The 13646-nt window shown below is 56.6% G+C and overlaps 1 protein-coding gene and 1 non-coding gene across 2 annotated transcripts; one reads left to right on the top strand and one right to left on the bottom strand.

The window, feature by feature from the left end:
* The first annotated feature begins 2552 nt into the window (after positions 1-2552).
* SCN1B (sodium voltage-gated channel beta subunit 1) lies at positions 2553-12744 on the top strand. Its single transcript, XM_065899451.1, has 6 exons — positions 2553-2718; positions 4380-4546; positions 5204-5444; positions 11254-11395; positions 11950-12021; positions 12110-12744. The coding sequence occupies exons 1-5, from the start codon at positions 2679-2681 to the stop codon at positions 12014-12016; spliced, it is 657 nt and encodes a 218-aa protein (XP_065755523.1). The 5' UTR covers positions 2553-2678; the 3' UTR covers positions 12017-12021; positions 12110-12744.
* LOC136141594 (U6 spliceosomal RNA) lies at positions 7906-8012 on the bottom strand. The gene has a single exon (XR_010657766.1). It is a non-coding gene; the product is annotated as a U6 spliceosomal RNA (small nuclear RNA).
* Positions 12745-13646: the final 902 nt, after the last annotated feature.

Here is a 13646-nt window from a genome sequence, read left to right as displayed (position 1 = left end):
TCAATAAACGTTACTATTATGGCAGAAAGATTGAGGGGAGAAAAAAGTGAGTCATGGAGTGGGGACCAAGTGTGTACCAGGCTCTGTGCCACGGTCTGATGTTCATTTAATTCTCACAGTTACTCCATGAGACGGAGACAAACAAACGGTTACACGCCTGGGGCCACTCAGCAGGGAGGCAAGGCCTAGCCCCTGGTGTCTCCACATTTAGATACAAGGGCCCCCCTTCAGGACCCCACACCAGCCTGTCCAGGTTGTGGCCATCTGGACCCCATCTTACCGATGTGGAAATGGGCCTAGAGGCAAGGTCTCGGTCCAGGTAGAACCTAGGTTTGTCTCACTCAAACCCTGTTCTGGTTCCAGAGTGAGTGAGGAGGGGTGTAAAGAGAGACCTTTGACAAGTCACAGTCAGGCTGTAAGAATCTTAATTGATGGCTTGGGGCAGAGGACTGGAGGAGGGGCTGCATGGGGCAGGATGGACCACAGGTGACAAAGGGCAGAGCCAGTCTCCTCTAACCTCTAGCTATGTGATCATGGCAAGTTACCCATCCTGAGCCTCAGTTTCCCACACCTGTAAAATGGGCATAATGGTAACACCCATCTTGTACATCTTAGAACAGCCCCAAGCCCGTAGTAGGTGCTCAGCCAACATTAGTTTGTAGGGCTGTCGCTAGGTGCCCCTGCCTGGTGCCTATGACCTGTCCTCACTGTGCTTCTGCCTGCCACCCCCCGATCAGAGGGGAGGGATCAGAACAGCAAGAGAGTTATTTTTTGCAGGGGAATTTCACAGCCTAGGAGGTGCTGGCACAAAGGCCCAGATCACAAAGGTATCTGGTGTCCCTGGCTTGGTGTCCCTCTGCCCCAGGCCAGCCCCACCCTTGGTTCCTCTCACCTGGCAAGGCTGCAGGGGGGAGATTCTGGAACTTCACCCCACCCAGAACTGGAGGTTAGGACCTGAGGAGCAACCCTCAGCCAAAAGTCTCCCACCCTGGTCTTGACGGAGCCTCCCCCCTCATCCTCTCCATTTAGCAGACAAGCCCCCTGCCATCGCCTGGCAGGATTCCAGATCCACCTGAAACCAGCTGCATGACCCTAGGCAAGGGAGTGGCCCTCTCTCAGCCTCAGTTTCCCTGTCTGTAAAATGCAGATTAATAATAGAAGTGCAGTAAATGTTTGAGGAGGTAGAAGTGAATCCAGCGTACCAGAAGGGCTCTGTGCTTGGCGGTTATTTATTCATTTGACGAATATTTATTGAGTACTTACAGTGTGACAGGCACAGTGGAAGGTGCTGGAGACGCAGTGGTGCACAGGACAGTGTCCTCACCCTGCGGGAGCTTGTTTTCCAGGGTTGGAGGGACAAGCAGTGAATGGAGAAAAACTATATAAAGAAGAGTATAATGTCAGGTAGTGACAACTGCTGTAGAAAAGAAACAAAACAAAACTAGTAAATGAGGTCAAGTAAGGGACTGCGGAGGTAGTTTGTCCTGAGTGGACAGAGGGCCTGATGAAGGTGACATTAGAGCCGAGAGCTGCCGGAGGAGAGGAAGTGAGCCCCTTGGTCACCTAAGGGGAGAGTGGCCCAAGCAGAGGTGAGCAAGGGTGAAGGCTCTGAGGTGGGAATGAGCTTGGTGTATTGGGGACAGCAGGGACCTGGACAGCAGCGGGGAGTGGCCTGGAGAGGGGAGTAGAAGATGACGTCAGAGACAAAAGAGGGTAGCGGGATCTTGAAGGGCCTTCCTCTTGAAACATGGCACCTCAAATCCCCAGAGCCGACTTTCTGGTTTGGATCCAGGGTGCCCATCCTGCTTGAGAGGGGTCTGGAGTATTATGGGTAGCCCTAGCCTGACACCCCCACCCCATGCCCACTTGGGTTCCCACACAGTGACCTCCAGGCCGGAGTGCCAGGGGTCTGAGGGGAAGGTCACTTGGAGGTCCCAGCCAAGTTCCCCTCGAGATCCCATGGGGATGACCTCCATAATTTGAAGTCCGAAGCTCTGCCCTCAAACCGCTCTCCAAACCCTCTTCTAACTCTGAGGGTGACCTCTCCCAGACTCCAACACTGGGGCTCCCCGGAGTCTGGAGGGGTCGGACAACCAGACCACGCGCCCCACGCCCGAAGCCGCGGTCCCTGCGCCACCGGGAGAGGCCGGTGCAGCGGGCGACTCCCGGGCCGCTGCGGCAAAGGCTGGGCAGCCGCGCCCTCCCCCAGCGGTGATTCATCCCGCCCCCTCCCTCTCCCTCTCCCTCTCCCTCCTCCCTTTCCCTCCTCCCTCTCCCTCTCCCTCCTCCCTCCCGTGGCCGCCGCCGCCGCCGCCGCCGCTGCAGTGCGCAGGAGACCGCTGCCCGCGCCCAGGCGCGCCGGAGCAGGAGCGGGGCCGGGGTCCGCGCACCTGGCGAATGTGTTCGGCTGCGCGCGCCAGCGTAACAGCCCGAGCAGCGGCCGCCGCCCGCGCGGCGGCGGGGATGCCCGGACACCGGGCTCCGGGGCTGGGCCCCCGGCGGTAACCGGAGCGGGGGGGCCGCGCCCCCCCTCCTCCCCCCCTCGCCGGTCCCAGAGCCGCAGCTGCTGCGCCCGCGCGCTCTCGGGGACATTCTGACCGCCGCCGGGTCCCGCCGCCTCTCGCCCCGCTGTTAATACCGGCGGCCCGGGAGGGCGGCGCAGCGTGCGCAGCGCAGCCATGGGGACACTGCTGGCCTTCGTGGTCGGCGCGGCACTGGGTGAGTGCGCTGGGGGCGCGCGCGGCGGGGGGCACAGCTGGAGCACTGGCCGGGCGGCGGGATTCGCGCGTTGGGCTCCCGGCCGCTGGCGGGGGCCGCCCTCACCCCATCCCCCGGCCCGGCTAAGTCCTCTTCAGAAGTTGTGCGCGCGGGCAGCGGGGTTCCGGAGGGCGCGGAGGTGCGGGTGGGCGCGAGCTGGCGGGGGCCGGGCTGGCACAGGTTGGTGGCTGCGGGCGCCCAGCCGGGGGCGAGGAAACGCGGAGTCAGCTGCTCCCGGAGCCCCGCAGGCTGCAATGTGACACCCACAGCCGCGGGAGGTGGGGGTTGGGACGGGGGTGGAGGCGGCGCCCGGAGATTGGGACGGAGAGGAGAGACTGGGAGAGATGGAGACGGAAGGAAGGGGCGAGAGACACAGAAGAACTCCTGAGCGCTCCGCTGGGAGACTGGAGAGATGGAAGTAAGGGGGGAGCCAAGAGAGAGGGGTGCAGAGGGTGCCTGAGAGAGACTGAGGAGAGAGAGTTAAGAATCGGAGAGGTCGAGAGAGGAAAAACTTGAGCGAGGCAGAAGGAGATGGAGACACAGGTAGACACAGGAAGAGATGGAGTTTAAAAAGGACAGAGAGAGGTGGAGTCAGAGAGCGAGAGGCCAGGAGAGCGTGTCTGAGCCTGGGAAAAGGACACAAAGTGGTGGGACCTTTAGAGAGACCCCTAAGAGAGAGAAAGAGGGGGAGACAAAGACAGAGGCGTTCAGGGAGATGGAAAGAGACAGCAGAGCAGGAGGGCAGAAAACCCCAAGATTAACAGCAGAAAGAATCAGGGACAAAGGAAAAGCCTCAGAGCTGGAGAGACAGAGCATTAGCTAGTGAGCAGGAAGGAGGTGGCAGGTAAGAATGTGGAGGGACTCAAACGGACTGGAATCCGGTGAGGGTGCAAAGGCCCTGGCGCAGGAAAGCGCTCTGAGAGTTTTGAGAAGCTAATAGGAGGTGGGATTGGCTTCAGGAAGTGAGGAGCCTGGGAGCAGAGGGGGCTGAGGCAGAAGCTTGGGGTGGGGGTGGACGACAGGAACTTATGGGACTGGGGAGCAGGGCTGGAGTGTGGGTTTACCCTGGTTCCCGTGCCCACCTCCTTCTCAGGCCTTGCCTTCTCCCAACCCATTTCTCTGGGGCTGGCTGGTCTTACAGAGCAATAATGGTAGAACTGACACCGCCACCTTGAACTTCTAGCACAGCTGGAAATCTGTTCCCACCGCCTACACGCTGCAGTATTTTGGGCAAGTGGCCTTCTGAAGAGGGGGTACTTGGGTAGCAAAGACTCTGAGCTACTGACCACAGTAACAGCCCTGTTAATTGGGGGTGTCCTGTGTGCCAGACCCCTTGCGACCTTACCTACCCTAAAGAACCTGCCCAGCAACCTCCAGAAGCAAAGACGATCGATTCCCTCACCATTCACAGAGGGAAACTGAAGCTCAGAGAGGATGAGGGACTTGCCAAGGGCACGTAGCAGGTGGCAGGGCCAGGCTCAGCACCTGCTTCTGGCCATTCCTGATCATTATTGAGGGGAAACAGATGGTTTCCGAGGGGCCCGAGAGCTAACAGCCAGCGAGCCTGGCATTGCCAAGGGTGATGGGTGCCCTGGCTCGACCTGAGCCTGCTGTCCCCGCAGTGTCCTCAGCCTGGGGAGGCTGTGTGGAGGTGGACTCAGAGACCGAGGCCGTGTATGGGATGACCTTCAAAATTCTGTGCATCTCCTGCAAGCGCCGCAGCGAGACCACTGCCGAGACCTTCACGGAGTGGACCTTCCGCCAGAAGGGCACAGAGGAGTTTGTCAAGGTGTGTGGGAGCCTGGCAGGGTGGTGGAGGGTGGGCGTCTGTGTGGGAGTTGGCGGGGGCAGGGTTCCGGTAGGGGTTGGTTGGTTGTTTGCAATAATGTGCTATTACTGATGACCTGGATCCAAATTCCAGCTCCACCGTGACCGGCTGGTGACCTTGGGCAAGTCATTGAGCCTCTCTGAACCTCCGTTTCTGCCTCTGTAAAGATGGGGGGCAGGTGGTCTCTAGCTCTGAGGTTTGCATGAGAATTGATTGAGTTCCTGCACCTGGCACCGAATCAGTGTCATTGCCATTATTTAGTACGAGCAAAAATGTCTCAGATGGTCGTCATAGAAGGAAACAGAACTTTTTTGACCTCCTTTTCGCTCCGTGTAGTTTGAATTACATATGAGGGGGCGCCATAAACTTTGAGGGCCTGCTGGAGAATTGGGGTCTACAGCAGCCGGCGTCAGGCTGCCTCTCTCCCCGCCTGGGGAGCGTGTCTGGGGGGGCCGGGGAAGAATGGTAGAGAATGAAGGCCAGGAATGCCGTGTGGGGGCTTGGGCGGATAACTGAGGAACGCATGTGTCAGCATGCGTGTGTGTCAGGGCTCGGGACAGAATAGAGGTCTTGGTGGGGGATGTGGCCCAGCGGTGACCCCGCCCCCACTGCCCCCAGATCCTGCGCTATGAGAACGAGGTGCTGCAGCTGGAGGAGGATGAGCGCTTTGAGGGCCGTGTGGTGTGGAATGGCAGCCGGGGTACCAAGGACCTGCAGGACCTGTCCATCTTCATCACCAACGTCACCTACAACCACTCGGGCGACTACGAGTGCCACGTGTACCGTCTGCTCTTCTTCGACAACTACGAGCACAACACCAGCGTCGTCAAGAAGATCCACCTTGAGGTGGTGAACAAAGGTGAGTCAGGCCCATGGGCAGCCAGATGGAGGGACAGATGGCGAGTAGGGGACGGGTTGGCTCCACGCCTGGGCAGCGGGGGCGGGGAGTAACACGTCCTTCCTGGAGTCCAGCTCTGGCCTCGATTTCCCTTCAGCCACGGGGAGGTCACAGCGGGCCTGTCCCGTGGAAGTGCTGGGCGCATAACTCAGCTCTGCCACCTGCGCTGTGTGACCTCCAGGCGGGTGCCTCCCTGTCTCTGAGCCGAAGGATCGTCCTGTAGCGAACAGGATGATAACAGTATCTGCCTCTCCTGGTGTTGTTGGAGCCATTCTTACGTCCCAGGGAGCTGGTGAGGACTGAGCGAGTTGCTGGGTGTCGGTTGCTGGCGTGTCTGTCACAGCAGGGCCTCAGCGCACGGGGGCAATGGTGGTGGTGAGTCTGATGTCAAGTAGCCTCAGTCCTGCCTCCCTCTGTCACGTGGCGCAGGAGATAGGAGAGCGTCTCCTAGAGCAGTGCTCGTCGTCTTTGACTGTGTGCACGAACCACTTGGCAGTCTTGCTGATGTGCCAATCCTGACTTAGCAGATCTGGTTGGGCCCAGGATTTCATCTCCAGTAAGCTCTCAGGCGAGGCCAAGGCTGCAGGTCTGGGCCCACACCGAGCAGCAGAGATAAAAGGTGTTGTTGAACCATTTCATCATTTTGGCTTCAGCTGCCTTGAACCCCTTTCCTGAACTATCTTCTGATTGGGTGTAAATTGGAATTTTCCAGGGCCCTATGGCCCATTGGCTTAGAGAGTCAGGGAGGTATCCCAGACTTTGGGCCACCAAAGAGCAGGGCACGTGAGTCCCGAGGGGCCTGCAGTGCATACACATTATCACGGGCAATGTGCATTGGCCCACCCTTCCTTGAGAGGGGTGCTGGCTTTAGCGCCTTACATGGAGTCCATCATTGAATCCTCCCACCCACCCTGTGGGGTAGAGGCTCTTCCTATCCCCATTTTACAGATGGGGAAATAGAGGCTCAGGGAGACAAGATTACATGGCCAAGGTCACAGAGCTGGGACCTGGATTTGAACCCAGCCAAGCCCGCGTGACTGTTGTTTCTGTTCTTGGCATGATTCACTATACTCTGTCAGCCAGAGCCTGTGGGTTTCTTTTGTTAGTTAGCATTTTTTTTTTTTTTTTTTTTGCGGCACGCGGGCCTCTCACTGTTGTGGCCTCTCCCATTGCGGAGCACAGGCTCCGGACGCGCAGGCTCAGCGGCCATGGCTCACGGGCCCAGCCGCTCCGCGGCACGCGGGATCCTCCCAGACCGGGTCACGAACCCGCGTCCCCTGCATCGGCAGGCGGACCCTCAACCACTGCGCCACCAGGGAAGCCCCGATAATTAGCGTTTTTAAGTGTATTGTCAAAGTGATCCAGCAGAATTCAATTCAGGAGACACGTCTGAGCAACTCTTTGGCATAGGTCAGTATGCTGGTGGGCAGTCACCCGTGGATGTAGATGATGGAGCCCTGCCCTCATGAGTTGGGGAGACAGCTGTAACAAAGACACCCCAAATACTGTGGCTTAACAAAATCTCTGTCAGTCCTGTCTCTCAAATCTGTGTTGAGGTGAAGGGTCAGGCGGTGGGGAGGCTCCACGATGCCCTTCAGGCATCCAGGTTCTTTCCACCCTGTGGCTCAGCCCTTGCTCACAATGCCGTCCTCACCTGCATGGTGGAGGCTGGGCTCACGCACACCCGTGACCTAGTAGAGTCTCAGTTTTTTAACGTTATCTACCACATTACACTGCCTCCCAGAGCCTGTGTTCTTTTGAAAAATATTTATTTATTTATTTGGCTGCGCTGGGTCTTAGTTGTGGCACGTGGGATCTTCATTGCTGCGTGCAGGATCTTTGTTGCGGCATGTGGGTTCTTTTTTTTTTTTAGTTGTGGCATGCGGGTTCTTTGTTCTGGCATGAGGGATCTAGATCCCTGACCAGGGATGGAACCCGGGGCCCCTGCATTGGGAGCACAGAGTCTTAACTACTGGACCACCAGGGAAGTCCCCCAGAGCCTGTGTTCTTATATTTAAGTAACGTAGAACTCCTTCTGTTATCTTCCCAGAGCCTGTATTTTCTGCATCCTCCACCATACCCCAGTATTTTTTATCCACCACATTACGGTACTGCTTTTTTAACATTACTCACTGTAGTGTAGTATTTTATATTCTACTATATGCTATACTGTTTCACACTAGCAGACGTATAACTTTTTATCATAATCCATCATACCAGAGTATTTTTATCAACCATATTATCACATTTTTATCGTTAGCCACCATGCTATAGTATTCTAAAATATTATCAATCATATTGTAGTATTGAAAATTTTTCCTTGGCATATATCATCACCAATCATACTGTAGTATTTTTTTAAAGAAAATTTTATTTTATATATCACTAGCCATGAATTTGTCATTAGTTATTACGGCTGCCAAAAAATATGGAACACTTCATGAATTTGCGTGTCATCCTTGCACAGGGGCCATGCTAATCTTCTCTGTGTCATTCCAGTTTTAGTATATGTGCTGCCAAAGTGACAACATACTGTAGCATTGATATATTTTTTTAAGTTTATTTTATTTTATAAATTTATTTATTTTTGGCTGCGTTGGGTCTTCAGTGCCATGCACGGGCTTCCTCTAGTTGTGGTGGGCAGGGGCTACTCCTTGTTGTGGTGTGTGGACTTCTCATCGTGGTGGCTTCTCCTGCTGCAGAGCACGGGCTCTAGGCGCGCAGGTCTCACTAGTTGTGGCACGTGGGCTCAGTAGTTGTGGCTGGCAGGCTCTAGAGTGCAGGCTCGGTAGTTGTGGTGCATGGGCTTAGCTGCTTCGCAGCATGCGGGATCTTCTTGGACCAGGGCTTGAACCCGTGTCCCCTGCATTGGCAGGTGGATTCTTAACCACTGCGCCACCAGGAAAGTCCCAGCATTGCTTTTTTTTTTTTTTTTTTTTGGCGATACGCGGGCCTCTCACTGTTATGGCCTCTCCCGTTGCGGAGCACAGGCTCCGGACGCACAGGCTCAGCGGCCATGGCTCATGGGCCCAGCTGCTCCACGGCGTGTTGGATCTTCCCGGACCGGGGCACGAACCCGTGTCCCCTGCATTGCAGGCGGACTCTCAACCACTGCGCCACCAAGAAAGTCCCAGCATTGCTACTTTTAACATTACATATCACTCTACAGTATTTTTTTTATTCCCCGTGATATTATTGTATTGTTAGCATCACTGGCCATGCTATATTCTTTTTTTATTGTAATCCACTGTCTTACTGCAGTTTCAACATTACCCATCAGTCTGTATTGCCTCCTGGTAATGACCCCTCAGCAATGAACTGAGTCATTTCCAAATGAGGGGCAGTGGGCGCTGGTGGTGAGACCTTCACTGACCTGGCAGGGGTGCAGAAGATGGTAGGAAGCACTTGGGGGCCCCCCACCAGGGATGGGGCTGGCAGCTGGGGACAAACCGGCTAATTCTATTTGGACACACCCAGTATGAAGGGAGCAGGTGTTGAGGTGAAGCAGTCGCTGAGGCTGGCGAGACATCCGGCCTGCAAAGGTGCAGGCTGGGCTTCAGATCTGGTGGCTGCCTGTGTGGGAAGGCAGGTGAAGCTCTCAGAAGATTTGGGGTTTCTGAAGAAATCAGAGGTCTCCCTAGAGAAGGTGCCTCTGCCCCTCACTGTGACCCCTCTGCCTCGGTTCCTCATCTGTAAAGTGGAGGAGTCCCACCTCCTGAGATGTCTGTGTGGGTCCATGGAGACTGCACTGGACATATCCCAGCCATTTCCAAGTTTCTCTTTGGCTGGGGAAGCTTTCCAGAGCAGATAAGAGCTTGGACCCTACAGTCGGTTACACTTAGGGTTGAATCCTAACTCTGAGTGCAGTCCTGGCTGTGCATCCTTGCCCAGCACTTTGCCCTCTCTGGGCCTCAGTGAGCTTGTCCTGCAAATGGGCTACAGAGCCATACCTGTCACTGTCCTAACCCGATTGGGAGGGCAGGAGATACCAGATTGCCTAAATCCGTCTGGGCATTGAGTTCCAGGAGCAGGGGCGAGAATTCCAATGATTGAGCTTTATCCAGCATGTATTCAACTCAGTGTGCTTCCGGAGGTCAGCTGACGTGGGAAGCCTGGACTGTCTCTATCCTTGGGGTTGTTTCAAAGAGTCAGAGAGATGCTCAGGTAAAGAATTTAGCACAGAGCCTGGCTGAGAGCATGCATTCACCGCATGGGACACACTCATGGTATCTTTGGAGTGAAAGAACGAACAAACAGTTGAGGTGTGGAACCCTGTCCCCAGCTCCTCTTGCAGGGAAGCAGGGGAGAAGCATCCAGCCCTGCACCCCCCCTTCCCTGTGGTCCAGAAAACATTGGTGCCATCTGCACCGGGTGTAGCAGCAGAAAGACAACACTCCCAGGGGAGGGAGACCACATGGGAACAGCGGGGAAAATGAGATCCTGACCATCCAGAAGGAGGGGACCAGGGATGAGGAGTGGACACCTGCGAAATCCGGCCGAGGACGCCACAGTGGCCTTCCGCTCCGGTCCCCTGGCTGAACGCGCTCCCTTTACAGTTTAGATTTAGGCTCAATGAAAGGAAGCTGGTGTTGCCAAGAGCCAGGGCTGCGGAAAGGATAGAGGGTTTCCAGAAAACGTCAGCGAATAGCCAACACTTACGCGATGCTGACTGTGGGCACATCCGTGCATGTTACAGATGTTAACTCGTTTTCTCTTCCCAGCAACCCTGTGAGAAGGCATGAGTATTATCATCCTTATTTTACAGAAGGAGAATAGAGGCCCAGAGAGGTGGAGTCATTTGCCTGAGGTCACACAGCTAGTAAGAGGCAGAGATAAGATTTGAACCCTGACAGTCTGGTCTCAGAGCCCCTGCTCTTAACTACTGTGCTGTACTGCCCCAATAATAACAGTAATAATATTAATAATAGTAAACATGTATCAAGTGCTATGTATATGTCAAGTACTATTCTAAGGATTTTTAGAGCTTGTTTAATTCTCACAACACTCCCATGAAAGAGATATTGTGATTATCAACTTTTTAAAATCATTTTTTGTTGTTGTTATTTTTATTTGGGGATTTTATTTTATTTATTTATTTTTGGCCGCGTGGGGTCTTCGTTGCTGCGCTCAGGCTCTCTCTAGTTGCGGCAAGTGGGGGCTACTCTTCGTTGCGGTGCGTGGGCTTCTCATTGCAGTGGCTTCTCTCATTGTGGAGCACAGGCTCTAGGCGCGCGGGCTTCAGTAGTTGTGGCTCTCGGGCTCTAGATTGCAGACTCAGTAGTTGTGGCACGTGGGCTTAGTTGCTCCACGTCATGTGGGATCTTCCTGCACCAGGGATCGAACCCGTGTCCCCTGTATTGGTAGGTGGATTCTTAACGACTGCTCCACCAGGGAAGCCCTCCGCTTTTTATAGATGGGGAAACTGAGACTCAGAGAGGTTGAGTCACTTGCCCAAGGTCACACAGCTGGCAAGTGGTAGAGCCAGGATTTGAACCTGAGTGTTCTCCTTGTAGAGCTACAGCTCTCGGGCACCTACAACCACCTGAATGACACAGAGGACCCTCGAGTTATACAGGGAGGCAGATTGAGGGTGATCCCGAAGCCCGTCCAAGGCTGGTTATTGAGAATCACAGTGACAACGATGGCTCTAGGGAAGCAGCCTGGCCTCATTTGCAGACCAGGACCAGGGAGGTCAAGCCACTTGCCCAAGCTTGCACAGCAGGCTCAAGGCACACTCAGGCTGCCACCTGACCCTGCCTGGCCCCTGCAGCCAACAGAGACATGGCGTCCATCGTGTCTGAGATCATGATGTACTTGCTCATCGTGGTGTTGACCATATGGTTCGTGGCAGAGATGGTTTACTGCTACAAGAAGATTGCCGCTGCCACGGAGGCTGCTGCACAGGAGAACGCGTGAGTGGGGTCGCTGAGGAGGGGGAGAGGCGGCCCAGGACAGCCAGCGCTTCCCAGAGGGGAGCATGAGCTGAGTGGGGAGGTGGGCAGGGGAGCAGCCCAGGGCGCCATCTGCCGGTCCTCCCCAGAGGGGACCATTTGGTGTCAGAGATGGGATGAGGTCCCAGCCCCTCCCCCCTCAGACTCTCAGCCCCCACTTCTGTCAGGACCCAGGGTTTGGGGCCAGCATCCTCTGCCCCAAAGATACAGGACTCCAGGCCCTAGCCCTTGAACCTCCCAGTCCCTGCTCCCTCAGACTCAGACTCCAGGCCCTCAACCCCTTTCCCAGCTAGAACCCAGGAGTCTAACCCCCCAGATACCTCCTCCCTCACATTCAGGACTCCAAGCCCCAGCCTGGGCTTCTTTAGGATCCCTGGGATCCAGGCAGCCAGCCCCCTCTTCTCTCTGACTGGAGCCCTGTGCACCTGGGACAGAGACCTCAGCCCTCCTTGGCCTCCGGGGGGTGGGCCAGACTGACGGTGGGGTTGCTGTACCTCTGACCTTTGCCCCCACAGCTCGGAATACCTGGCCATCACCTCAGAAAGCAAAGAGAACTGTACGGGCGTCCAGGTGGCCGAATAGCCCCGGTAAGGTGGGCTGGGCAGGCAGGGGCTGGAGGGCCTGGGAGGTGTCAGCCATTAGGTGCCTGATGCCTTGTGTCTCCCTCACCTTTAGGCCCTGGGCTCCGCCTCAAGGAAGAGCCAGCCCTAACGGGGAACATCCGGGCACAGCCTACCCCCAATGGGGGTTGGCCATTCCTGGGCCTCCACAAGCCTCAAAGTTCTGCCAACGGAGCCTCCAGGGTGGGAGAGGGCAGGGGGCTTGGCTCACACCCGGAATCCAGCCTCTTCCTCCTGCCCCATCACCCGCCCGCGCCGTGCATGATGGGTAAAGCAATACTGCCGCTGCCCCCATGCCTGCTTCTGCTGCCTGTTTGGGAGGGGGCGGTGAGGTGGGGGCAGCGGCTCTGCACCCCTCTTTCTTGCTGATTTGCACACATTGGCCGCTTTGGACACGCACTCCTGGGGCCCAGCCCCTCTCTGCCCCCTCCCCGCCCGGTGAGGGTTATGATGGGCTGGAACAGCTTGGGACGGGGGGTTCTGGGACCCACTCCGACCCCCAGCGACATTTCCCCTCCTGCTTCCTCTGGCTGGACCTGGGGTCTCCTCTCCCTGTGATGCACTCTCGCCCCAGCCCAACCCGCCGTCTCTCACCAGCCTTGGATTGTGGCCACATCGAAAGGGGCCCATTCAGCCTCGTCTCTCTTTACACAAGTAGTTTTGTTCATGAAATAAAGATTCTTGGACTTGCTTCATAGTCTCTCTCGTGAGCCCAGTCACCTTCTACACCCCCTCCAGATCCAGGAGCCTCAGTTTTCCTGGGGCCCGGCCCTCCAGGGCAGGCAGCAGGGCCTTTCCACACACATTCGGGGATACGATGGTGGCAGTGTCTCAGGCTCAGCGCCTGCCTGAAGGCTCAGCGGGTGCGGCCACTTGGTACTTGATGAATGTGTTGGGGTCTGGGGAGTCATTAGCTCAGCGGGGACCAAGAGTTTCGAGGGAGCCAGCAGGAGCCAGGGAAGCAGACTGGTAGCCGGTGTCAGCGCGGGTGATGAGGGAAGGAGAGAGAGGGCCATGAATGGAGAGAGAGGAGGAGAGGCTAGGGGCTGGGCAGTGCCAAGGCTGCCCCATTGTGGCCCCCTGTGGGAGGCTGTGGCTGTGAGTACAGGGGGTGCGAGGGGTGAGCGGGTGGGTCCGATTGTACAGGGACGGCCCATCTGGCGTGAGCAGCTGTGGTCTGACTGTGTTTGAGGGCATGGCTGTCCACAGGCAGGTGTCTGCTGGTGATCCTTGTGTGTCTGGGTGTTTATCTGGCCCTGGGGTGTGACGTGGATGACTCTTGGCTGCTGGCCAAGAGCGTCTGATGCGGAACAGTGTGTATCTGCCTCTGGACACTTCCGGCCACTTGGCCTGGGCCTCAGCACTCAGTGCTGCTTTTTCCGGGCCAGGTCCCCACCCCCCGCCCCCGTCTAGGACTTCCCAGCTCCAGAGGTCATTGCTGCTGGCGGCAGAGAGGCTGCCAAAGCAAACCAGCCCCCGTGACTTGTAGGAAAGCAGCTGGGGGGAGGGGGTGGGGGGGAGGGAGAGCAAGGGCGGGGGCAGGCGTCGGGACTGGGGCTGGGCTGGGGACAGGAGTTGGGGTGCGGGAGGGG

This window comes from Phocoena phocoena, chromosome 20 (genome assembly GCF_963924675.1).
Source record: "Phocoena phocoena chromosome 20, mPhoPho1.1, whole genome shotgun sequence".
Lineage (NCBI taxonomy): Eukaryota > Metazoa > Chordata > Mammalia > Artiodactyla > Phocoenidae > Phocoena > Phocoena phocoena.
This window is presented reverse-complemented; position numbering and strand designations above follow the sequence as displayed.

What these genes read in the sequence shown, in the direction of transcription:
- SCN1B (XM_065899451.1), top strand. Translation starts at nt 2,679, where the DNA reads ATGGGGACACTGCTGGCCTTCGTGGTCGGCGCGGCACTGG. An exon ending in CGTGGTCGGCGCGGCACTGG is followed by an intron (nt 2,719 to 4,379) that starts GTGAGTGCGCTG and finishes CTGTCCCCGCAG; the next exon opens with TGTCCTCAGCCTGGGGAGGC. An exon ending in GCTGCTGCACAGGAGAACGC is followed by an intron (nt 11,396 to 11,949) that starts GTGAGTGGGGTC and finishes TTGCCCCCACAG; the next exon opens with CTCGGAATACCTGGCCATCA.